This window comes from Salvelinus fontinalis, chromosome 7 (genome assembly GCF_029448725.1).
Source record: "Salvelinus fontinalis isolate EN_2023a chromosome 7, ASM2944872v1, whole genome shotgun sequence".
NCBI classification, from domain to species: Eukaryota; Metazoa; Chordata; class Actinopteri; order Salmoniformes; family Salmonidae; genus Salvelinus; species Salvelinus fontinalis.
The window spans coordinates 25,130,868-25,155,508 of record NC_074671.1 but is presented as its reverse complement, the minus strand read 5'-3'; the positions used below and the strand labels follow the sequence as shown (position 1 = coordinate 25,155,508).

Here is a 24,641-nt window from a genome sequence, read left to right as displayed (position 1 = left end):
TGCCTATAAGATCATCCAATAGTCAAAGATACATGAAATGCAAATCGTATAGAGAGAAATAGTCCTATAACAACTACAATCTAAAACTTCTTACCTGGGAATATTGAAGACTCATGTTAAAAGGAACCACCAGCTTTCATATGTTCTCATGTTCTGAGCAAGGAACTTAAACGTTAGCTTTTTTACATGGCACATATTGCACTTTTACTTTCTTCTCCAACACTTTGTTTTTGCATTATTTAATCCAAATTGAACATGTTGCATTATTTATTTGAGGCTAAATTGATTTTATTGATGTATTAAGTTAAAATAAGTGTTCATTCAGTATTGTTGTAATTGTCATTATTACAAATACATATATATTCTTTTTTAAATCGGCCAATTAATCTGTATCGGCTTTTTTCCTGGTCCTCCAATAATCGGTATCGCCGTTGAAAAATCCTAATCGGTCGACCTCTAGTCTCAACTGCATCAAAAAGTTGTTTTCATTGCTAGCTATATAGCTAGCTAGCTGGACAGTTTCATACAGGTACCACTATAGCTTGCTTCGTTGCCATTGTTTGCAGGATGGCTCGTTGTGGGACGAAGCAAGGTTAAGCCAGCTAGCTGAGCTGGACAGTTGTATTCTGATGTTAATATTGATTGCTGATGTGCTATGGCATGCATGACGATGATCTTTTTCATGTTTGCCAGTTTGTCATGTTTAACTAGCTAGCTACTGAAAACAGCCACTGTGGTGTGAATGTGAATCGATTAGCACGCTAACCAAACCCCATGTTACGTTAAAGGGACAACTGCTAAACTGAGAAGATCAGGCCTATGAAAGCCTATGAAAAGGCCATTATTGCTCCAAAGATATCATAACATGACCTAAACCAAAGTCCCTCAAAATGATTTTATGATATAGGTCTAGATATTGTTTTTATCTAAGCCTTTGTGTTTTACGTTTCCTAATTGTAAGCTACTACCTTTAGCACTTGAAGTGAATAAAGTATTTTATTGTTGAAATATTAACCATTACCTCACTGCTTTAGCACATGGCCACATTTGCATGTGTTCCAATGTGAATTATTTAAGAGATGGGTGGATCTACGGCTTTAGAGATTGAGATGCTAAATGGGCGTAAACAAAGAACAGCACTGTAGCTGTTCAATGTGAAAGGTTACCTTTATTATACAACAATAGGCAATTTGATACTGTAAATGGTTTGCCTAATGGAGTAACTTGGTGGGATAATGTTCAGAGAATCCATTTTGGCAATTTGGTATAAGTATTCCTTTTCTAAATATGTTTCCCAAGTATTAATGTAGAGCAAGTGTGACAATCAAAGTAAAAATGTTCATGTCTTTTTTCCTAAACATTATATGTTTATCACATTTTAAAGCAGCATTACATCCCCAGATTTCCTCCAACTACAATGTAAGATATGCCATTTGGAGCTCTGAGTCTGTACTTTTATCCAATGTAAAAAACACAATTTCAAAATTTGGAACAGAAGACTAAAAAGAGATGGTGGGTCACAAATGGGCTTTTTGGGGTGAAAAAAACAGACTGCTGCAACCTAATAGCTGATTAATGCTTGATCTGTCAATGCTGTCTGGAGGCTCTGTATGGAGTGTGTGAAGAAGCATCCAGAAGCTTGTGGAGGCCAAATCGAGGTCCGTATCAGATTGCTGTGCACCTCCCAAATGTTGTAACAATGCAGAGGGCTCCCAATAGATTTGATTTATTAGGACACCCATTAGCCGATGCCAATAGCTGCGCATTGACATGATTGGTTGAGGGTAGGTGGGGGCGGGAGGTCCTGTATAAACACAAACTCACTTCCTTGACAACAGCTCTGAGAAGCGCAAGTAAGTATGAACGCCCCGACTTCTACAGAGGCCGTATAGCAGTAAATACTGTATTGCCACTGCAGGTGCCAGATTGACCATGCAGAGCCTTTAACGCAGCAGACATAAAATACACGGAACCTGGTCTGAGATTCAACCTGGAATTACCAGTTAGCCACTCTAGAATGGTTGTGGAAAATTGTGTTTCATAAGGAAAGGCATATTCTGCCAATTTCATGAGGAAAGTATGCATATTTTTCCTGCCTTCTTGCCATTAAATAAAGTTGACGGGGAAATTGAAGCCTATGTAGAATGTTTAAGATACGAACCGGTCGAAGCTGTACTCCTAGTCAGAACCGCAGATATCACGTGATCTGGCTCAGGGGTTTCCCAAACTCGGCCATGCCCCCTCTCCCACATTTTGATTTTTGGAGTAGAACTACTAGTACACAGCTGATTCAAATATCCTACTCATAATCGTGCTTTGATTATTTGAATCTGTGCTAAGGCAAACAAAAACGTGTACCCAGGTGGGCCCAAACTCTTTAGAGATGAAGTTAATTAACCACTCATTTTGCAACCAGCTAACGGTCGTCACTAGTTACTACAACCAGTCATAAGTATGGCTAAACCCCGCCTATTTCTAAAATGTATCTTTTTAAAATCAATTAAACCTAACCTTACCACACGACTTACCTTAAATTGAGACCAAAAAGCTAATTTTGTTTTAATGAATTTGTATGATAGCCTTTGTGGCTGTGTGGTAACTAGTGACAACCCCAGTTAACGTTATCTAACACACTAAATTTGTCAAACTAACTGCTAATCAATGTTACCTGGGCGTTTATTCTGCGCTGATTCTGCTGTCTCTCGTCCTCTATAGCAAGTTGAATTTTGTCCAGCTGTTTTATAACTTTTTCTCTTTGATGAAACGGGAACGCTGGATGCAAGGAGGCCATAGTAAAAAGCAGCGCCAACTGTTCCAAGGGTCCGATCACTGCCTCCATTGGAAGCCCGCAATTCTGTTCTGTTCTCCCGAACGCTTTCCCGTCCACACACGGAGAATGGAACGGGTGATGTTGAGAGTCCTTGAAGGGCGAAACAGAATAGCCATAGTTTTTGTGTAACAAGGAGGAATCCACATGGCTCAATATCCGAAATAGTATTCCCGCACACTCCCTGCTGTCAGATCCCAGAAGAGACAAGCAGACCAGCAGTTTGGAGCGCACGACAGGGTCGATGACATCTGATAAAATGGCCAAATCATTCGGATTGTTGGCCCTTATCTCGACATCCCGTAGAACATGGTTATCTTTCCGAGCCAGGTCTTCCAGACAGGAGCCCAGAAACCGGAGCTCAAGTGGCTGGCACATATGCAGCAGTCCGCACATAAACTCGATCCGCTTGGCAGGATTTAAATGCAAACCAAACCACTCGAAAACGGTCTCTTTATCCAATTGAGATGGATATCCTGGGTGTCTGGAGGAACCTTCGGGCTTGTCGGAGACCGATCTTGGAATATGGAGATCGGGCTGTTCCTCGGCCGTATCGTCTCCTCCTGCCTCCGCCGTTCTCATGGGCAGCTTCATTTTAAGCATTATCAGCTCGACTAGAAAGGCTTCAAGGCGTAAATTACCGGTAAATATTCATCCTTTGATCGTCTAAACGTTTTTTAAAGCAGAATCAACGGAAGCAAATAACATTTTCTGTGTTTTGTAATAATCACAGTGACTCGGCGACAAGCTGTAGTTTTCTCCACTGTAGACGGCACTCTGGTGACATGTCAATCATTCACAAACCCCTCCCCCTTTCCATAGAAGCGTTCTGGGTCCTAAAAAATGGTTGTTATACAAGTGTCATAACTTGAGTGTATCGTTGTAGTTTATTTATCTACAATCTAGGGTAGAACTCAATTTTGTAGAGAAAGTTACATTTTAGATATGTCATTTTGAATCTGTAGAGTCTTATTAAATGGCAGGCCTATATTATTTGATAGGCTTCTATATGTGCAACTCATCATCATGAGTAATGTGTTTACGAAACTACAAAGGTAGTCTAAAAATGTTTTATCAATATCCCAATTTATTACAGTACACACTATAGTTTCATGTATCCACTCAAATGCTTGGGCCTAAAGCGAAGGTAAATATTATATATGTGTATTAAAATATTATTTTCTCCTGATTTAGCTATTTAAGCATGGAAAGCACGTGTTGGTACCACTTTACATTACAGTGTGTTACTCCTATGGGCCTATCCCGAGATAAGCCTTCCTCTAGACAACACTGACCCTGAGTGGCTCAAAAATAACATTGCATAAGTAGTGCACATTGCATACCACCAAGCCCTGAACTATGTTCAATCGTTACCAGCAGTGTCTTAATCCTGGCCTTGGGGTCCCAAAGGGGTGTTTTTTTTATTTTTTTCCCCTAGCCCTACACAGCTGATTCAAGTGATCATCTCATCATCAAGCCTTGATTATTGGGTGTAGTGCTAATGTAAAAACAATAATGTGCACCCATTTGGGTTCCCAGGACCAGGATAAAAAAAACAACAACTGGTTTACAGTAGACCACTGTATGTGAAATATACTGAACAAAGACAAACGCAACATGTAACAATTTCAATGATTTTACTGAGTTTTATTGAGTCACAGAAATCAGTCAATTTAAAGAAATTCATTAGGCCCTAATCTTTGGATTTCACCTGACTGGGCAGGGGCATAGCCAGTGGTAGAAAAGGTACCCAATTGTCATACTTGAGTAAAAGTAAAGATACCTTAACAGAAAATGACTCAAGTAAAAGTGAAAGTCATAAAATTATTTGAATTCAAATATACTTAAGTATCAAAAGTAAATGTAATTTCAAAAATATACTTAAGTATCAAAAGTCCTTATGTATGGCAAACCAGAAGGCACAATTTTTCTTGTTTTTTAATTTACGGATAGTCAGGGGCACACTCCAACACTCAGACATAATTTACAAATGAAGCATTTGTGTTTAGTGAGTCCGCCAAATCAGAGGCAGTAGGGATGTTCTCTTGATAAGTGCATGAATTTGAAAATGTTCCTGTCCTGTTAAGAATAAAAAATGTAACGACTGCTTTTCTATGTCGGGGGGGGGGGGGTACATTATTTTCTTTGGGAATGTAGTGGAGTAAAAGTTATTGTCAAAAATTTAAATAGTAAAGTACAGTTACCCTAAAAAAAGTACTTTAAAGTATTTTTTCTTAAGTTCTCTACACCTGCTGGACATTCCTGCAGTCAGCATGTCAATTGCATGCTCCCTCAAAACTTGAGACAATTGTGGCATTGTATTGTGTGACAAAACTGCACATTTTAGAGTGGCCTTTTATTGTCCCCAGCACAAGTGGCACCTGTGTAATGATCATGCTGTTTAATCAGATTCTTGATATGCCACACCTGTCAGGTGGATGGATTATCTTGACAAAATATACATTTCACTAACAGGTATGAAAACAAATTTGTGCACAGAATTTGAGAGAAACAAGCTTTGTGTGTATGGAACATTTCTGGGATCTTTTATTTCAGCTCATGAAATATGGGACCAACACTTTACGTGTTGTGTTTATATTTTTGTTCAGTATACAGTCGTGGCCAAAAGTTTTGAGAATGACACAAATATTAATTTTCACAAAGTCTGCTGCCTCAGTTGGTATGATGGCAATTTACATATACTCCAGAATGTTATGAAGAGTGATCAGATTAATTGCAATTAATTGCAAAGTCCCTCTTTGCCATGCAAATGAACTGAATCCCAAAAAAAACATTTCCACTGCATTTCAGCCCTGCCACAAAAGGACCAACTGACATCATGTCAGTGATTCTCTCGTTAACACAGGTGTGAGTGTTGACGAGGACAAGGCTGGAGATCACTCTGTCATGCTGATTGAGTTCGAATAACAGACTGGAAGCTTCAAAAGGAGGGTGGTGTTTGGAATCATTGTTCTTCCTCTGTCAATCATGGTTACCTGCAAGGAAACATGTGCCGTCATCATTACTTTGCACAAAAAGGGCTTCACAGGCAAGGATATTGCTGCCAGGAAGATTGCACCGAAGTCAACCATTTATCGGATCATCAAGAACTTCGAGGAGAGCGGTTCAATTGTCGTGAAGAAGGCTTCAGGGCGCCCAAGAAAGTCCAACAAGCGCCAGGACCGTCTCCTAAAGTTGATTCAGCTGCGAGATCGGGGCACCACCAGTACAGAGCTTGCTCAGGAATGGCAGCAGGCAGTTGTGAGTGCATCTTCACGTACAGTGACGCAAAGACTTTTGGAGGATGGCTTGGTGTCAAGAAGGGCAGCAAAGAATCCACTTCTCTCCAGGAAAAACATCAGGGACAGACTGATATTCTGCAAAATGTACAGGGATTGGACTGCTGAGTACTGGGGTAAAGTCATTTTCTCTGATGAATCCCCTTTCCGATTGTCAGAATTTTTGGGTTTGCCAAAAACAAACTCCAAGCATTGATTATGCAAGAATGGGCTGCCATCATTCAGGATGTGGCCCAGAAGTTAATTGACAGCATGCCAGGGCGGATTGCAGAGGTCTTGAAAAAGATGAGTCAACACTGGAAATATTGACTCTTTGCATCAACTTCATGTAATTGTCAATGAAAGCCTTTGACACTTATGAAGTGCTTATAATTATACTTCAGTATTCCATAGTAACATCTGACAAAAATATCTAAGACACTGAAGCAGCAAACTTTGTGGAAATTAATATTTGTCATTCTCAAAACTTTTTGGCCACGACTGTATGTCAGATTAATCATATATCCTTGATAATCCCTGTATACTTCAACAGTGCTCCTGAGTGGCGCAGCTGTCTAAGGCACTGCAACTCAGTGCAAGAGGCGTCACATGGAACCAACACTTCACATGTTGCGTTTCAGCCTGGTTCGAATCCAGGCTGTATCACATCCGGCTGTGATTGGGAGTCCCATAGGGCGGCGCACAATTGGCCCAGCGTCGTCCAGGTTTGGCCGTCATTGTAAATAATAATGTGTTCTTAACTGATTTGCCTAGTTAAATAAAAATACATAATTAAAAGAAAAAGAATGTAATGATATTTTGACATGACATTTTGATCATCCACATAGCTTTTGTAGCTGGTGTTTTTCAAAACATCGTTGCATTATGTTGAGCAGTAATCGAAGGCAAGCAACAGGGGGCAACATTTGATCAGGGTTCATCATCCATCCCTTTTGGTAGTCATAAAGGTTAAATTGCTGAAATGTGCGATGTATAAGCATTATGCAGCTATGTCATGTATTTAGGCTATTACTGTAATGAAGTAAAATGAATGTAGCTCTTCCACTTTATATGAACACTATAGAAAAAATAAAAGCTGGTATTTGAAATCCTTTGCATACGATACAGCAACATTTACAGTTTTTTCAATTGTACTAATATATTCTCACTGATAATGGATCCAGTGACATTTACTTTGGTTTGTTTATTGATAAAATGAGCTGGTTAAGTATGCCCTTTCAACTGACATTTAAAGAGGATAGACAACCAACAAAACCCAAATCCCCAAAGATATGTGCAGCATAACATTTAACTTAATCAAATGAAAAGAAAACGTTTGGGTGGCCGAAATGCTTGAGATGTTGTTTTTAGAAACTCAAAAATGACACCATTAGAAGACACAGCATTTATGCATATGGAACATTCTCCAGCCACTAGAAACATTTAAATACATATTTGAACTCTCAAATACACTACAATTACTACGACACCTCCCAGCCACTGACAAATGCCAAACTCATCTAGTGACCTCTGACATAGATCATTTTGTCTTCATCACCTTCCACATAGTCAACGTCTGAGTCTGAAGGGTTAAACATTTCTTGTCGTTGTTTTGAACGAAAATAGTTCATTTATGGGGCGGAATGTAGGGTGGAGTCTATGGTATTTCAACAGCATGGCTCTGGATCTATGGATTTGGTCTGCTTCAGACACTGCATTGGGTATCTATTGGGTAAAGCGTAACCTACATTAGAACTCTAAAAAGGTTTTTCATGCACAGTGTAGTTGGTAGATTTTAAGGGTCAACCTGATGCCACTTTTTCTCATGAAGGTTTTCAGTCACTAATGAGCGTTTTTGAGATACATTTTGGTTGAAACTGTGCAGGGGACAAATATTTTAAATACTGTTACATTTTCCATACACATTGGGGTAGTAAAGGTAAATGTGTGCTTGTTCTGTATCCAACCATTTATGTAACAACAAAAAATATCTACAGTTAGACAAGTTAAAATAGGCTACTACTGAATATAGTAGCCTACACAGACATTTTCAATCAAACATGTCATAAAGTGAGGTTATAAGTGTGAGTGTATTTCTCAACCAACAAATCATCAATAAAGATCTGTGTGTGTGTCTGTGTCAGTCTCTCTGTCTGCGTGTCTGTCTAATGAGTGAATTTAAAGGTTATCCCACTCATTTCACAAAGTCTGGACTCGGGAGTGACAGCAGCAACATGTGGAGCGTTCCATGAGACGTCACAGACTCCCCGGGTATAAAGACCTGCGAATGCGACACTTTCACTTGTGGACCAATGGCGAAGTCTCCCTCTAGTGACGATACGGAGAATTTCTATTTCTACTATAAATCATTTTGTCCTAAGTTTGTCTCTGTAGAGGGACAGTTTTTACTGTACTGGTCTCTTGGAATTGAAAAGGTAAGCTTTTCTTTTCGGATCCTTTTCCTACTGAAATTATTAATGGCTATTCCCAAAACGACTTTGATGACTTAACATTATAGTTAATTACTAATAAAGTAATGAACTATTGTCTTGATTGATTATTATTTGTAATTGAATTGGAGTATTGATATTTTGAAGCTTAACACTACTTCCATAGACAGTGCAGATAACAGTGAATTGTCAATGGCTTGGAACCCCATTTCAGCCAATCAGATTGCAGATTCCTCCAAACCCATTTTACAGATCTCTATTTGCATTTTCAGACATTCTAACTGATGTAAAGATAGGCTACATGCTTTTGAGGAATGTGGTGATGGGAATGTAGCCTGATATCCCACAGGCACGTTTTCATTTTGTTTAATGTCTTTTCTGATGCAAGGTTCATGCGGCCTACATCTGATTCAGGTGACGGGTTGAATTGCAATGGTAGTCTACTACAACAGTAGCCTATCTGAGTAGCTGATTACTGGAGCTATTTTTCTTTGCATTGTTCCTATTCTGGAGCAAGTATTGTCAGTGCATAGGCTACATTTAACGGGGAAACCATAAAGTATATAATCCCCTGTTGGGTGCAGGAAATTATAGGCTATGTACTGTAACCACAGCCTATTCTTGACTTTTAGTTAGCCTGATACTGACTTGCTTGCTACTCAATATTACATCATGGCTTGCCTCAAGGAGATTGTTGGCTCCGCACTGAAAGGGTAACATATGCTTGCCCAGCGGCAATGGAAATGATGAACTGAGCTCATATCGGGGCAAAGGGGAGACACCTGAGACAGTTAAAGAACATAAAAGTCACATTTTATGGTGTGTTGGTTTATTGCTTATCACGTACAGTACTTTGGCCTTCATGGTAATCTCTCGTGGACAGATTCTGTAGCTGACCAAATTCTGTGAGATTTAACTTCTGGGTTAACCAAGATTATCCTCATGGTAATGATATTATGTTGTCCTTAAAGTGGGCCTTTTAGAATAAGCATATCTTGTACCCCCAGAATCTGTATGTTGCAACTGTTGGTGAGGCAGAAAATAAATGTTACAAATTCAACTGTCGCTGAGCAGAAAAGGGCAGACATGCTACAAATATAAATGCCATATATCTGATTATGCCTGTGTGGCCTTGCATCCAAACACTGGTTTTGATAAGAAGCACATTACACACTGGTAAGGAAAATATACAGTAGTATGCCTTCCTCCAACCATGGCCAATGTGTCTTGCAGCTGAAGTTATTACATAACCGAAATCTGAAGAAGACTGTTCTGTAAACTGAAAAAGCCACATTTTCTGGCAGTGTAGGGACTAAATATGACGTTAGGAGTCGAGTGGTACAGATGGTCAAATATAGGACCTAAAATGCAAGATATTTCAGGGACCAAATGAACATGGACTGATGGATATATTCTTCAAAAGCTGACAACAACCTACTTGATTTATTTAACCTTTATTTAATTAGGCAAGTCAGTTAAGAACAAATTCTTATTTACAATGACAGCTTACCCCGGCCAAACCCTCCCCTAACCCGGGCGATGCTGGGCCAATTGTGCGCCGCCAAATGGGATTCCCGATCACGGCCGTTTGTGATACAGCCCGGGATCGAACCCTGGTCTATAGGGACACCTCTAGCACTGTGATGCAGTGCCTTAGACCACTGCGCCAGTCAAGGAACCCCTTCATAAAGTGTATTGTCATTCCTAGTGAATTCACTCAACAACAATGAACAGTGCCTCACAAGAATATGTATGAAGTCATGGGGAAAATCGGTTTGAATTATAAACACGGCAATCTCGGTTTATCAGTATTTTTAATGTAGGTCCTCCATGTAGCCCATTGTACTGTGCCAAGTCCCTGAGGAATTGCAGCAATCTGCAATCATTTTAGTAGGACTAAAAGCCAGCTCTCCCTTAGAACGCCCCTGTTCAATTGACAATGGGTTTTGCTGCATCAATTCCCAGAGATCTCTTTATGCGCTCTCTCTCTCACACCGTCTCTCTCTCTCTCTCACACCGTCTCTCTCTCTCTCTCACACCGTCTCTCTCTCTCTCTCACACCGTCTCTCTCTCTCTCTCACACCGTCTCTCTCTCTCTCTCACACTGTCTCTCTCTCTCTCTCTCTCTCTCTCTCTCTCTCTCTCTCTCTCTCTCTCTCTCTCTCTCACTGTCTCTCTCTCTCTCTCTCTCTCTCTCTCCTCTCTCTCTCTCCATCTCTCTCTCTCTCTCTCCTCTCTCTCTCTCTCTCTCTACTCTCTCTCTCTACTCTCTCTCTCTCTCTCTCTCTCTCTCTTCCTCTCTCTCTCTCTCTCTCTCTCTCTCTCTCTCTCTCTCTCTCTCTCTCTCTCTCTCTCTCTCTCTCTCACACACCACACACACACACACACACACACATCATTAATGTAGTTCATTACATCCTTGATAGAATCAATTAGCATTTTTGTATTCACAATGGTGTCCCAGTGCGGTTTAGCTACCTTCATGTTTATTCATCCACATAGAGATGAGTGAAAGGGGAACGCTAAATAAAGACATACTGTAAGTGTTAATAAGATGATGTAATTGATTGTAATGGGAGTGGTTACACTGACCGCACCAGTGATTCCCAAATGTTCCGTGAGGCTCCAGGCAATTCAGGTTCAAGGCTTGCCGCTATGCCATGCGTGTGTAAATCATCTGTGTAATGACTGATGTGTTTCACTAGGAGAGGCCCATGGGGAATTTATAGCTGCTGATGTTGTTGTGCCCGCCTGGATGGACGCAGCAAGGAAAGAAAAAGAGTCTGCCCTAATGCTTCGGCCTGTCTCAGAGGGACGTTTTTTATGCATAGCTCATAAGGCATTATAAACACACTTTTAATGTATTATGAAAAAGGCATTCATAGGAAATGTTTCAGATAGTTCTCATTGAATGGTGAGCATCTCAATGGGAGTATCTCAGCTTCTTCTCCTCATTTCCTCTCCATATTATGGGTGCCTACAAGGAATGCAATTTGACCAGTTCAGTTCTATCACATCAGTGTAAATGAAGGGAAGAAGACAAGAAGAGCTATTAAGTTTGACTGGTTACAGCATCACTCAAACAAAACATTATTTCTTAAACCATAATGGAGGCCAATCCATAACTGTGACCATCTTGAGGCCCTCTTGCCACATTCAACCAATGTTATGGAGCCTGAACAAAGTGCATCTTTCTTCACAGCAGACGAATGCTGAGATGTTAGCGCTTTTACCATTGACCTGTCAAGCTCGCTTTTACTGATCGCTTTTGGCACAAAATGTGTAAGCTCAGAGAAAACAGGAAACCTCAGTCGATGGACAGATTTTTTCATTTTCATGTGTGATGAGGAATTTCCACAAGCTATGGTAGGGAAAGTGTGGATTTGGTACATAGGAAAACACACAGATGGCCTTCGGTTGAAAAGCACCATTATACCACAACCGTTACACATCTGGATGGAAATCTCAGGGTTCCCCACTATTTAGCCAGCCAAATACCCAACAGCCTCACACTCAATGGAGAAACATATCAGCTGCTCCCACCATTGAAACCGGATGGTTATTTGGAGCGTATTACATCATGCAATGCAAGCAAACAGACAGACACATGTGGCTGTGGAGAGAGAGAGGTGCCAGTGAAGTGAGAATTGATCAACAGCGAGTGTGCATAATCCCTAGCGTTGTTCATTGTCCTTGCAAAACAGGACTAATGTGGAAAGTTTTATAATCAAGTGCAAAGATTAGGATGTCAGTTAGAAGATATTGGGGCAAGACAGGAGACACATCTACAAAGCAAATTTGCGATCAGAATTTTACCACCCACAGTGTTAAATGTAACACTTTCTTTCAAATTATAGGTGACCATCTCAAATAGTGTTAAACTAACACTTTTCAAAATGCTGATAAACTGACATCCCCAGAGTGTTAGGTCCCTAACACCGTGGGTGTAGCAAATTCTGATTTAAATTAACACTTTATTAGAGCTGATGCTGTTACACTTTCTCAGATTTAGGGAATAACACATGTATTATTAAGGTATTTTTTTGGGGGGGGGGGGGGGGGGGGGGGGTTGTTGTAACACTGTAGGGTGTAAAGCCTTATTTGCATATTTCCCAGGATGCATTTCGAGTTACCCACCCATGACGGTGTTTATTAGTTACAGAGACATGGTTGTTGCATTCATTAATCTTTAGTCCTGAAGCCTTCAACAAGTGACAGCCTAAGTGAATGTATTTGAATATAAAGTAAACCCTTCATGACCTTACATTATACATTTCATAAGGCCTTTAGTTATGCTCCCCTCAGGTCACAATATGCTGGTATTCCAATTGGAATCCAGCCATAGTGTCATGGCAGCCTTCCCTCTCTTCACTAAAAGAGGGGGTGAAACAGGGATCGGACCAACACGCAGCGTAGCCAGTGCTTAACATGTTTAATTACAATAAACGTGAACACTTAACAAATAACAAAATAACAAACCGTGAAAAACCGAGACAGTCCTATCTGGTGCAGAACACAAACACAGAGACAGGAAACAACACCCACAAACAAACAGTAAGAACAGCCTACCTTAATATGGTTCTCAATCAGAGGAAACGCCAAACACCTGCCCCTAATTGAGAACCATATCAGGCAACACATTTAACCCAACATAGAAACACATAACATAGACTACCCACGCAGCTCACGTCCTGACCAACTAAACAAAGTTCAAAAACAACGGAAAACAGGTCAGGATAGGGAGGATTTTCAACAATTAGGGAAGGGAAAGGGGGATACCTAGTCATGCATTCAACTGAAATGTGTCTTCCGTATTTAACCCAACCCCTCTGAATCAGAGAGGTGCCTTAATCGACATCATTGGCCCCTGGGGAACAGCGGGTTAATTGCCTCGCTCAGGGGCAGAATGACATATTTTTACCTTGTTCGCTCAGGGTTTTGATCCAGCAACCTTTTGGTTATAATTATTATAATGCGGCAGCAGTTAGCCTGGCGGGTAGGAACATTGGGCCAGTAATTAACGCTCCTACCTGCCAGGCTAACTGCCGCCACATTATAATAATTATAACTTTTATCACCCACAATTTAAATTCAGAATGAGTGCTATGGTGATGAACTTGTCATTAAAGACTACCTAAACCATCTAAATTGGAACAACCATCTCAATAACGGGAGCAATAATTCCAACCACTTATATATTGTATTAGATTGTATTGCAAAGCTGTCATCAAGGCAAAGGGTGGCTACTTTGAAGAATCTAAAATATAAACTATGTTTTGATTTGTTGAAAACTTTTTTGGTTACTACATGATTCTATATGTGTTATTTCATAGTTTTGATGTCTTCACTATTATTCTACAATGTAGAAAATAGTTAAAATAAAGAAAAACCCTTGAATGAGTTGGTGTGTCCAAACTTTTGACTGGTACTGTATATTAAAACAAACTGTTCTAAAAATAAACCTACAACAAAGCATGCTGGGAAATATGATAGAGGCCCCTCACACGTCTTTTTCACTACAAGAGGATTAACGTAAATTAACTCAACACAGTTGAGTAACAACAACACCATGCGGTGTCGATTCCACTGTGAAACACTTCTTTTTTTTCACTGCAGGAAGCGTCAATTTAAATCCCACTGGTGTTAACACCACTATAATCAACACTCAGGTAGACATAACACTCACGATTGTTTTTTACCTCAACACCGAGATTTTAACAGCCGCAAATTTGCTGTGTAGGACAAAGCCAGGGAGATTATTAAATGTTCTTGGTGATGGATGTAACGTCGCTTCTCAGTGATTCATTCCTATCATTCCTAAACAAGCCACAATGTGTATCTATATATTTTTTTGTTTTTATGCCTGATTTACAGTTCTGGTGCTTTGTTTACCACTGATGGATGATTTGCAGGTTTAGTGGAACCATCACTGTAGTGAGATGGAGGGAAACGCTGCACACAGATGATTTACGAGGGAATTGACTTCCCATGTCCCTGGGAATGTCCTGAGTGCCCTCTCCTAGGACCTGCAGTTACAGCCAGGCTGTAACATTTTACTACCTGTACTACCATTTTACAAGACCGCTTGGACAAGTAGTGAATGGAGGCCAGCATTGGACACATTTGTCTCTTTTTTTTCTCTTTACCCCTGTGTCTGATACTTGAACTCAGGCCACTCCTTTACCTCAAAAGAACTTACCGTCTCGACAGCCTGAGAGTTACATATCCCTGTGACTCAGACACCCCATGTTAACAAACATGTTATTCACTTGGTCTCAAGGCTATTTGCTGAAATACATGGCTCAATACCATGACTTGAAGCAGAACAACTCAATGCTTGTTTGATCAGACTTAAAAAAGAAGAGAATGTCTATTGACATTCAAATGACATCGTAGTGGAGAAGGATTTGAAGTGGAGGGAGGAAGCAGTCTGGCCACGACTGACATCCGCCGCACAGAGAGACGTGTGTCTGTGTGCCGCCCCGCCCCTGTCTTCAAACTGCCTGCCAACACACTGCAGCATGCCATGTTTATTTTCGTGTTGTGTTCTCTAGCGTTCTGCCTACATTGTTATTTTCTTTGGCTGAGGCCTGTGGTCGGTGGGGCAATGTTTTTAGGCAAAATGAAAGTGGGCTGGCCCCCACAAAAAAAAACAGACCACACGTCTTATGGCATAATGCAAAATGTCTCCCCTACCAAGACATTTTTTAAGGGTCGGGGAAGAAAAAAACAGATTTTAGGGAGAGAGGTTCTTGTTTTCAGCCCATGGGCGTACAAGTACAATTTCCTGACACATGCTGTTTTATTCATGTCCTTTTTATGTACATTATTTAGAGTTTGCCTGGTTGCTCATCTGACGCATGTGTCCCACACATTGCATGAAACAAAACAGAGCTGAGAAGCATAACATTCTCTCTTGTAAAAAGAGACAGCAGACTCTCGGAAGAACAGGCATATGAATGAGTGGGTGTACCACAGGCCCATTCTAAACAGGAATGGTGTTGGGCATTTCAGTGACAGTCCAATTAAATTCACAGGCTACTGTACGTTGTGAATGCTGTTTTGTATTTTGATAGCGTATCGAGGGTTTTTACATATGATTACGGTTGGAAAATGTGACATTCAGAGTTGACATGAGAGTTGAAACGAGAGTTGACATGAAACGAGAGTTGACATGAAATCTCAGAACAGCTTACTTCAACATCTGCACATATCAAACTGCTGTTTGTTCTTGACGTTTCACATCTCCCTGACATTCTCTGATCCGAAATCCAATCTGTTGATTTACATACTGTAAATTATAAACATGCATTTCTCAACTGTGAAAGTATTAATTTCAGACTGTGAAGACTGGACCGGGACACCTCTTAAAGAACAATGGCGTGGACATTAAGGTCACTGACTATGCTGCTGTTTCTGGCATATCTACAGGCAATAGAGGAGGAGGATATCCGTGCTGGTATGTACAGTATGTCTACGTTTGGTATGGTATGTCTAATCTGTTCTGTAGAAAACATGCAGGTTAAAAAATCTGCCGCCCCCCATAGGTTTGGCAATTGTTTTTCTCTGCATCTGAGAGTTACAATGTTGCTATCCCTATGCAACATACTACATAATAGCAGCCCAATTAATAGGCCTATGCTACAAATAAACACCATTTTTAACACATCTGGTTAGTAGGCTATATAATCAGTTCAATGTGAATAACATAGTCTAATATTTTCAATCTGATTACGTTGATAAAATCACCAATGCCCTGGACGTTCTGCGCCGTAGGCGAGACAAACATAATTGTATCTTAGACATCCTGATTAATCTAAGCATGGCACTTTCAAAAGTTACCTTTCCACCCAGACAGAGGCTCTACTGATGCAGAAAACTGTAAGCTTCAACTGCTGGCGACTCGTCCGTTGTATAACCAAACAACAGAAGTGCTTCCTTAATAAAAAGCTGTCTGGGTTTAAACAAACGTGTTTTCTTTTCAGAAAGAGAAAAGCTTCATTAATAGGGACAGAATAGCAAAGTCAAGTGTTTTTATCTCCTTGAATATTATAGGCTGCAGTTTAGCTTCAGATTGTCATAGAGAGGAATCAATATCACCATATGCATTGGAGTCGCGTCTTTCACGGGCATTTTAGAGCTTGTTTATACCATAAGGCATCACCGAGTTAAGCATTGTTATTTATTGAATGCTTGATATAATCTGGATACATTTATGTATTTATTTCAAAATATAAACCAAACAATATATATCCTTTTTGCCCCCTCTTTAACAAAGGGTATGTGATACCCTCACTCAATTTGAGCCCTGGTTTTAGTCAAACACACCAAGCCCTTCCCAGACACGAAGGTATTTAATCAGTGCATGCAACAGTATGTCACGCCCTGGCCTTAGTTATCTTTGTTTTTGTTATTATTTTAGTTAGGTCAGGGTGTGACATGGGGAATGTATGTGTTTTTGTAGTGTCTATGGGTGTTTATGTGGATGGGGCAGTGTCTAGTGTAGTTGTCTAGGTAAGTCTATGGTTGCCTGAAGGGTTCTCAATCAGAGACAGCTGTCATTCATTGTCTCTGATTGGGAGCCATATTTAAGGCAGCCATAGGCATTAGGTTAAGGTGGGTAATTGTCTATGTTGTACGTTTGTAGCTTGTGTGTGCACTTACGTCTATAGCTTCACGATCGTTTGTTGTTTTGTTTTGTAAAAGTGTTTGTTTCGTGTTTCGTCATCTTTAATAAAAGAAGATGTCTTCATATCCCTTGGTCCGCTTATTATGACGATCGTGACACAGTATGGGAGTATTTGGGTATACCGACATATATGGATAGGATAATTGTGTCTGTCAAACAGGAAGGTTTACCACTTATTTATTGGAAGATAAAGAAATAAGCTCCAATTATCTTTAACCCCTGCATCTGAGAGTTACAATGTTGCTATCCCTATGCAACATACTACCTACCGCAGGATAACACGTTTCTTGTATATCCCACCTGTTATCACACATGGCACGGCCCCATAATTGTTACAATTAAAATTAAAATATCACTTTTAGAAACACATTTAACATATATTTGATATTTCTGTAGGACTGTAAAACAGAGTAAGATCATTTGAGCTTTGGAAACAACTGCTTTCATAAATGCATGGCGGGCCTCGTTTCGCTGGAGCAGTGTAAAATAAGCTTCATGTCAATGACCCAGCCTTAACGAATTTCATTTATTTACATATCGAATTTGATTGTCCAATATCAGTTTCAACTACTTATTTATTTTTGTCTCCCCCTAGTGGCCTATTTCATCTGCTGTGGTGCTGCATTGCAGTCAGCGATATTTTCTCTCGGTAACTGTCCATGGTCCTGAAATCAAACCATCTCAGTTTGCTTGGACACCAGCCTGATCTCCAGCTCCTTCCACCTCTGGAAACTATCAAGGTGGTCATGCGACTTCTCATGCGAGCTGAGGAGGTGGCGCAGATTCTTCCAGTCCCTTGTTCCATCCCTGACCAGTGCATATTTGCACTCGTGTGCAGCAAAAAGTTTGCAGCAAGAACAGAAGGCTGCATCGTTTTGCTTGGAATAGACAAACCTTGGTCTCTCCACTCTCTCCCCATTCGCCATCCTCCTATTGTAGTGGGCCAACGAAAACTTTTGTTGCCCCTCATCTCTTGGGAAATTCCCTTCCTTATCCTGATGTGACCCAGCCTGCACTAGCATATCCCGTAAAGATCCATTCCTATATTTTGGCCACTCACCGGGATCTTTTATGTTTATTGTCTGGGAGTCGACAGTGGTGGTGCTGTGGCAGCAGGGTCCAAGATAGTAGGGTCTTTGCTTGCATTGTTCGGAGGTTTGGCTAGGCCTTGTGCAACCACCTGTTCTTGTCCAGCCAGAGATTTTTCATCATCGGTGGACGTGCCTGTCTCAAACTCCTCTGGTTTGCCCTCTTCACTGCTAGAATCAGCGAACGGGGGCTCGTCGTTTTCGGCGAATGAATGGCTTGTCCTCGTAGGCTTGTCATTCTCCACACAGCTGATGGACTTTGCTGCACGCTGATACATTTCACCAGCGAATGTCTTTGGTTAGAGATTGTGCTTCTTTTCTCATTGTTTTAAAAAAAATATTCACTTCCTGATAGTTTTGTCTCTTAGACATGGTAGCAAATTGTTTCAAATTTCTATAGATTACTTTTAGCTAAAAGTATATCCACTAGTAGTAGATAGCTAACGTTAACAGGCTAGGTTAGGCTACTGCCTTAATCACTAATAATTTTCGTCACACACAAACATAAAAAAAATACAATAATCTAATTGGAAGATTCATTTTTATTAATGTTTCACAATTGGATACTCCCATTTTAACACACACATCACCAGAGCTACCAAGGATAGTGGGAGTGAACATCGGGAGAAGCGGGAATGGGGTGGGGGTGGGAACTGCAGCAACACTATGAGCTGGTGGCTGGGGTGCCGCGGGCGGTGTAGTAGCCGATCAGGGGTGCCGGGTGGCAGCAGCCAATTGTCAAAATGCCGCTCCAAATTCAAGTCACACCTTAGACGGCGGCCTAATCTTGCCTAACGGGAGGGCTGGCCCTGATTACGAAGGACATGTTTGGAGCTAAATATGGAAACCTTTGACATTGTACATGATCATATCTTCTTTTTGAGGTGTGTGTGTATGTGTGTGTGTGCATGTACAATAATGTATCTATGACTGTGTGTGTACACCTGTGACCACCCCTCCTAGGCTGTAGCACGGCGGTGAATGACCTAGTCTACATCATAGATGGCTCGTGGAGCGTGGGCCACAGCGACTTCAAAAAGGCCAAGAGCTGGCTTGTCAACATCACCAGCGGCTTCGACATCAGCTCCCACTACTCACAGGTCAGACTTAGAACCAATATGTGTAACACTGCACCTTAAGTTGCCCGGTACAGTGTTACCGTAATATGTCACCGAAAGCATAGTTGACATATAACTACAATGGTTAAATGTAACTTTTTTGACATATTCTAATAAGACTATGTTGAACTAGGTGGCCGTGGTGCAGTACAGCGACACCCCTCGTCTGGAGATCCCCCTGGGGAAACACCACGGTGGCCCGGACCTCATCCAGGCCATCGAGGGCATCAGCTATCTAGGCGGGAACACTCAGACGGGCCGAGCCATCAAGTTCGCCGTAGATCATGTGTTCCCGTCCTCGCAGCGCGCCAGCACCGTCAAGAACCGCATTGCGGTGGTGGTGACGGACGGGAAGTCCCAGGATGATGTGGTGGACGCTAGCGTGGAGGCGCGGGCGCAAGGCGTCATTGTGTTCGCCGTGGGAGTGGGCACCGAGATCACCACCTCAGAGCTGATGTCCATCGCCAACAAGCCGGGGGGGACCTACGTGCTGTATGCCGAGGACTACGCCAACATAGACCGAATCCGAGACTCCATGAAGCAGAGACTGTGTGAGGGTGAGTGAGTGTAAGGTAGGAGGTGTACTGCTACCTGGAGGTGTGCTAGGATAGAGTTCCCCAAACAGTGGGTTTAGGACTCGAGGGTGGGTTGCCGCTATTCCTTTTCCTTGATTTTGTTCAGATTTTCTTTCACCTGGACTTCTTTCACTTTTTGGGTTGCAAGAGTACAGAAAGCATTAATTGGGTCACATCTCGTGTGGTGGCCCCGGCTACTATGCCTATTTAAGAGACTGGAGGTTTGCCCTGAAAGCAGGCTGCACACCACTCCCGCTTTGTGAAGTGGGAAGTCGCAGGCACTGGAGCCAAACCAGGGACATGTGGCGGTGGCAAGAAAGGGCATTAGAAAAGATGGTGGCAGGAAACAGATGTGATACGCTCGGTGTTGCCAACCACACTGCAGCTGGAGGCATTGTTTGACCATAAATTGCAGGGAAATTTGTCAACAACGTTTATGAAGCCATAGGAGCCCGTTCACTACTTACAAAGAGAAGCTAGTCAAAATGGCTTAATTATAATGTTTGGCATGCATGTTCAAATACAATCTAGATTGTATCTACGGTAGATATGCCACAACACACTGAGACGTATGTGATGTAATTTCCTGTCCAAAGAGTCTGTGTGTCCTACGCGTATCCCAGTGGCCTCCAGGGATGAGAAGGGCTTTGAGTTGATGCTGGGCATGAATATCCACCAGAAGGCCAAGAAGATCCAAGGCTCTCTGGTGTCTGAGGCAGCATTCTCCTTGACCACCTCAACGGACATCACAGAGAACACAAGGTGGGTCTCCCCTTCAACCTCCACATCAACCATGGTCCTCAATTCCTTTGCTTAGCTATTTTGAACTCGTACTTATCTCATATTATTGTTACGATCAATAATGACAAACCTCCTGGCATTGACAACTTAGATGGAAAGCTACTGACGATGGTCGATGACTCTATAGCAACTCCTATATGCCATATCTTTAATCTGAACCTAGAGCAAAGTGTTTTGTCCTCAGGCGTGGTGGGAAGCCAAAGTCATTCCGCTGCCCAAGAATGGTAAAGCGGCCTTTACTGGTTCTATCAGAGCGACCTATCAGCTAGCTGCCAGCTCTTAGGAAACTGTTGGAAAGAATGGTGTTTGACCAGGTACAATGCTATTTCTCTGTCAACAAATTAACAACAGACTTTCAGCATGCTTATAGAGAAGGGCACTCAACATGTACTCCACTGACACAAATGACTGATGAGTGGTTAAAAAATTGAATAATAAGAAGATTGTGGGAGCTGTATTGTTAGATTTCAGTACAGCTTTTGATATTATTGACCATAATTATCATGTTGAAAACGTATGTGGTATGGCTTTTCAACAATAACACATACGTAGATTCAATGCTATCTATCTAATAGCTATCTATCTAATAGAACTCAGAGGGTTTCTTTAATGGAAGCTTTTTTAATGCTAAACATGTGAAGTGTGGTGTATCCCAGGGCAGCTCTCTTGGCCTCCACTCTTTTCTATTTTTACCAATGACCTACCACGGGCATTAAACAAAGCCTGTGAGTCCATGTATGCTGATGATTCAACCCTATACGTGTCAGCAACCACAGCTAGTGAAATCACTGCAACCCTAAACAATGAGTTGCAGTCAGTTTTAGAATGGGTGGCCAATAATAAACTGGTCCTGAACTTCTCTAAAACTAAGAGCATTGTATTTGGTACAAATAATTCCCTAAGTTCTAGACCTCAGCTGAATCTGGTAATGAATGGTGTGGCTGTTGAGCAAGTTGAGAAGACTAAATTACTTTGTGTTACCTTAGATTGTAAACTGTCATGGTCAAAACATATGGATTCCAATGGTTGTAAAGATGGGGGGAGGTCTGTCCGTGGGAAAGAGATGCTCTGCTTTTTGACACCACACTCCACAAAGTAAGTCCTGCAGGCTCTAGATTCATCTTATCTTAAATATTGTCCTGTTATATGGACAAGTGCTGCAAAGAAAGACCTTATTAAGCTGCAGCTGGCCCAGAACAGAGTGGCACGTCTTGCTCTTCATTGTAATCAGAGGGCTAATATCAATAATATGCATGCCAGTCTCTCATGGCTATGAGTTAAGGAAAGACTGACTGCATTGATTCGTGTTTTTATAAGAAACATTAATGTCTTGGAAATTCCAAATTGTTTGCATAGTCATCTTACACACGGCACTGATACACACACTTACCCCACCAGACATGCCACCACCAGACATGCCACCAAGGGTATTCTCCCCAGGTCAAGAACAAATTAAAGGAAACGTACAGTATTATACAGAGCCATGATTGCACAGAACTCCCTTCCATCTCATATAGCACAAGTGAACCGCAAACCTGCTTAAAATAAACAAATAAAGCAACACCTCACGACACAACGGCTCTCCCACATGTGACCTACTTGTTGTGCGTATGTACTGACATGTATGTGTAACAAACAAACACACACTACATGTTCATGTTTTTAAAATGTATGTCAATTGTAAAGTATTTTGTTTATAATGTATTTTTCGTAATTTCGGACCCCAGTAAGACTAGCTGTTGCCATTGGCTAATGGGGATCTGAATAAAATCAACAAAATATAATAATAATAATAATATCGACTCAGTTACGGGGCATTGTTATTTCTGCTAAAGACGTGACAAGACAAGCTTAAATTTGAAATCTGACTAACGTCTACACCTGGGTGAGTCACTTGGACTACCTTCAGCCACAGACACTAGAAGCCTGGGAGAGTCACTTGGACTACCTTCAGCCTCAGACACTAGAAGCCTGGGAGAGTCACTTGGACTACCTTCAGCCTCAGACACTAGAAGCCTGGGAGAGTCACTTGGACTACCTTCAGCCTCAGACACTAGAAGCCTGGGAGAGTCACTTGGACTACCTTCAGCCTCAGACACTAGAAGCCTGGGAGAGTCACTTGGACTACCTTCAGCCACAGACACTAGAAGCCTGGGAGAGTCACTTGGACTACCTTCAGCCTCAGACACTAGAAGCCTGGGAGAGTCACTTGGACTACCTTCAGCCACAGACACTAGAAGCCTGGGAGAGTCACTTGGACTACCTTCAGCCTCAGACACTAGAAGCCTGGGATAGTCACTTGGACTACCTTCAGCCTCAGACACTAGAAGCCTGGGAGAGTCACTTGGACTACCTTCAGCCACAGACACTAGAAGCCTGGGAGAGTCACTTGGACTACCTTCAGCCTCAGACACTAGAAGCCTGGGAGAGTCACTTGGACTACCTTCAGCCTCAGACACTAGAAGCCTGGGTGAGTCACTTGGACTACCTTCAGCCTCAGACACTAGAAGCCTGGGAGAGTCACTTGGACTACCTTCAGCCTCAGACACTAGAAGCCTAGGAGAGTCACTTGGACTACCTTCAGCCTCAGACACTAGAAGCCTGGGTGAGTCACTTGGACTACCTTCAGCCTCAGACACTAGAAGCCTGGGAGAGTCACTTGGACTACCTTCAGCCTCAGACACTAGAAGCCTGGGAGAGTCACTTGGACTACCTTCAGCCTCAGACACTAGAAGCCTAGGAGAGTCACTTGGACTACCTTCAGCCTCAGACACTAGAAGCCTGGGTGAGTCACTTGGACTACCTTCAGCCTCAGACACTAGAAGCCTGCGAGAGTCACTTGGACTACCTTCAGCCTCAGACACTAGAAGCCTGGGAGAGTCACTTGGACTACCTTCAGACACTAGAAGCCTGGGAGAGTTTTTGAAAAGATCCAAATGATTTTCCGGCCTGTGGCACTTCAAACCTCTTTGACACGTTTGTGGGTGGTAAAAAGTGCACAACATCATCGGCAATAGTGGAATATTCTAAATAATTTCTTGGCAGCCTGAAGGAAAACAGTGGAAGGTGAACAAGCATTCATAGCACCTAAAATAAACCTTAAATTGTTGGTGTTTTATGTGTGAGCAATTATATTCCAGTAGCTATATATTCTTATAATGTCAACAGTGAAGAACCACATCTTAGAAAACATTTCCAAAACATCTTAACGTATTTGTTTTTGCTTATTACTCATAACTAATGTCAATCATTTTTCTTGACAATATGAACTGACCAGGAACATCTCTGAATCCATAGTTTTTTCTAGACTGGTCACTTGATAATAACACTTTTTGTACTCGTCATACTTTGCAGGCTTATGATTTCCTCTCAGTTTTCAAAGGTTACTTACAAGTCACCATACAGACGTTTACAAGTACTGTATTCATGATTCAGTTTTCTATTTGTTACTTGACTGTTTTCTCAGGGAGATCTTCCCCGAGGGTCTGCCTCCATCCTATGTGTTTGTGGCCACGGTCCGCCTCAAGGGTTCAGCCAAACAGGACAAGTTTGACTTGTTGAGGATCCTTTCTAAAGATGGCGTCACCCAGGCAGCAGTGACACTGAACGGAGCGGACAAGTCTGTCACTTTCACGACCACCAGCACCACCAATGAGGAGCAGCTGGTCACCTTTAATGTGCAGGGCATTGGGGTTGGTATCTTTGTGTACTTCTGTACATTTTTGTTTACATGTATACATATTTGCACATGAACAACGTAGACCTCTACTACTGTCATAGCCAGAATGGAATACGTTTTTTAAAGAGCGTACTGT

General features: G+C 41.7%; 2 protein-coding genes across 8 annotated transcripts in view; one reads left to right on the top strand and one right to left on the bottom strand.

The window, feature by feature from the left end:
- The window catches only part of LOC129859267 (zinc finger CCHC domain-containing protein 2-like), a 68,369-nt gene extending 64,755 nt beyond the window's left edge, over positions 1-3,614 (bottom strand). For all 7 annotated transcript variants that reach the window (XM_055928815.1, XM_055928818.1, XM_055928817.1 and 4 more), the window contains exon 1: positions 2,669-3,614. In XM_055928815.1, the coding sequence (XP_055784790.1) occupies positions 2,669-3,430 (762 nt within the window). In that variant the 5' untranslated portion in view covers positions 3,431-3,614. The remainder of the gene's footprint in view (positions 1-2,668) is intronic.
- Positions 3,615-8,421: 4,807 nt separating this feature from the next.
- si:dkey-225n22.4 (collagen alpha-1(XXI) chain) overlaps positions 8,422-24,641 on the top strand; it is a 54,976-nt gene continuing 38,756 nt past the window's right edge. Inside the window, exons 1-6 of the mRNA XM_055928814.1 lie at positions 8,422-8,540; positions 15,896-16,014; positions 19,296-19,432; positions 19,584-20,007; positions 20,622-20,787; positions 24,293-24,518. Of these exons, the coding sequence (XP_055784789.1) occupies positions 15,933-16,014; positions 19,296-19,432; positions 19,584-20,007; positions 20,622-20,787; positions 24,293-24,518 (1,035 nt within the window). The 5' untranslated portion in view covers positions 8,422-8,540; positions 15,896-15,932. The remainder of the gene's footprint in view (positions 8,541-15,895; positions 16,015-19,295; positions 19,433-19,583; positions 20,008-20,621; positions 20,788-24,292; positions 24,519-24,641) is intronic.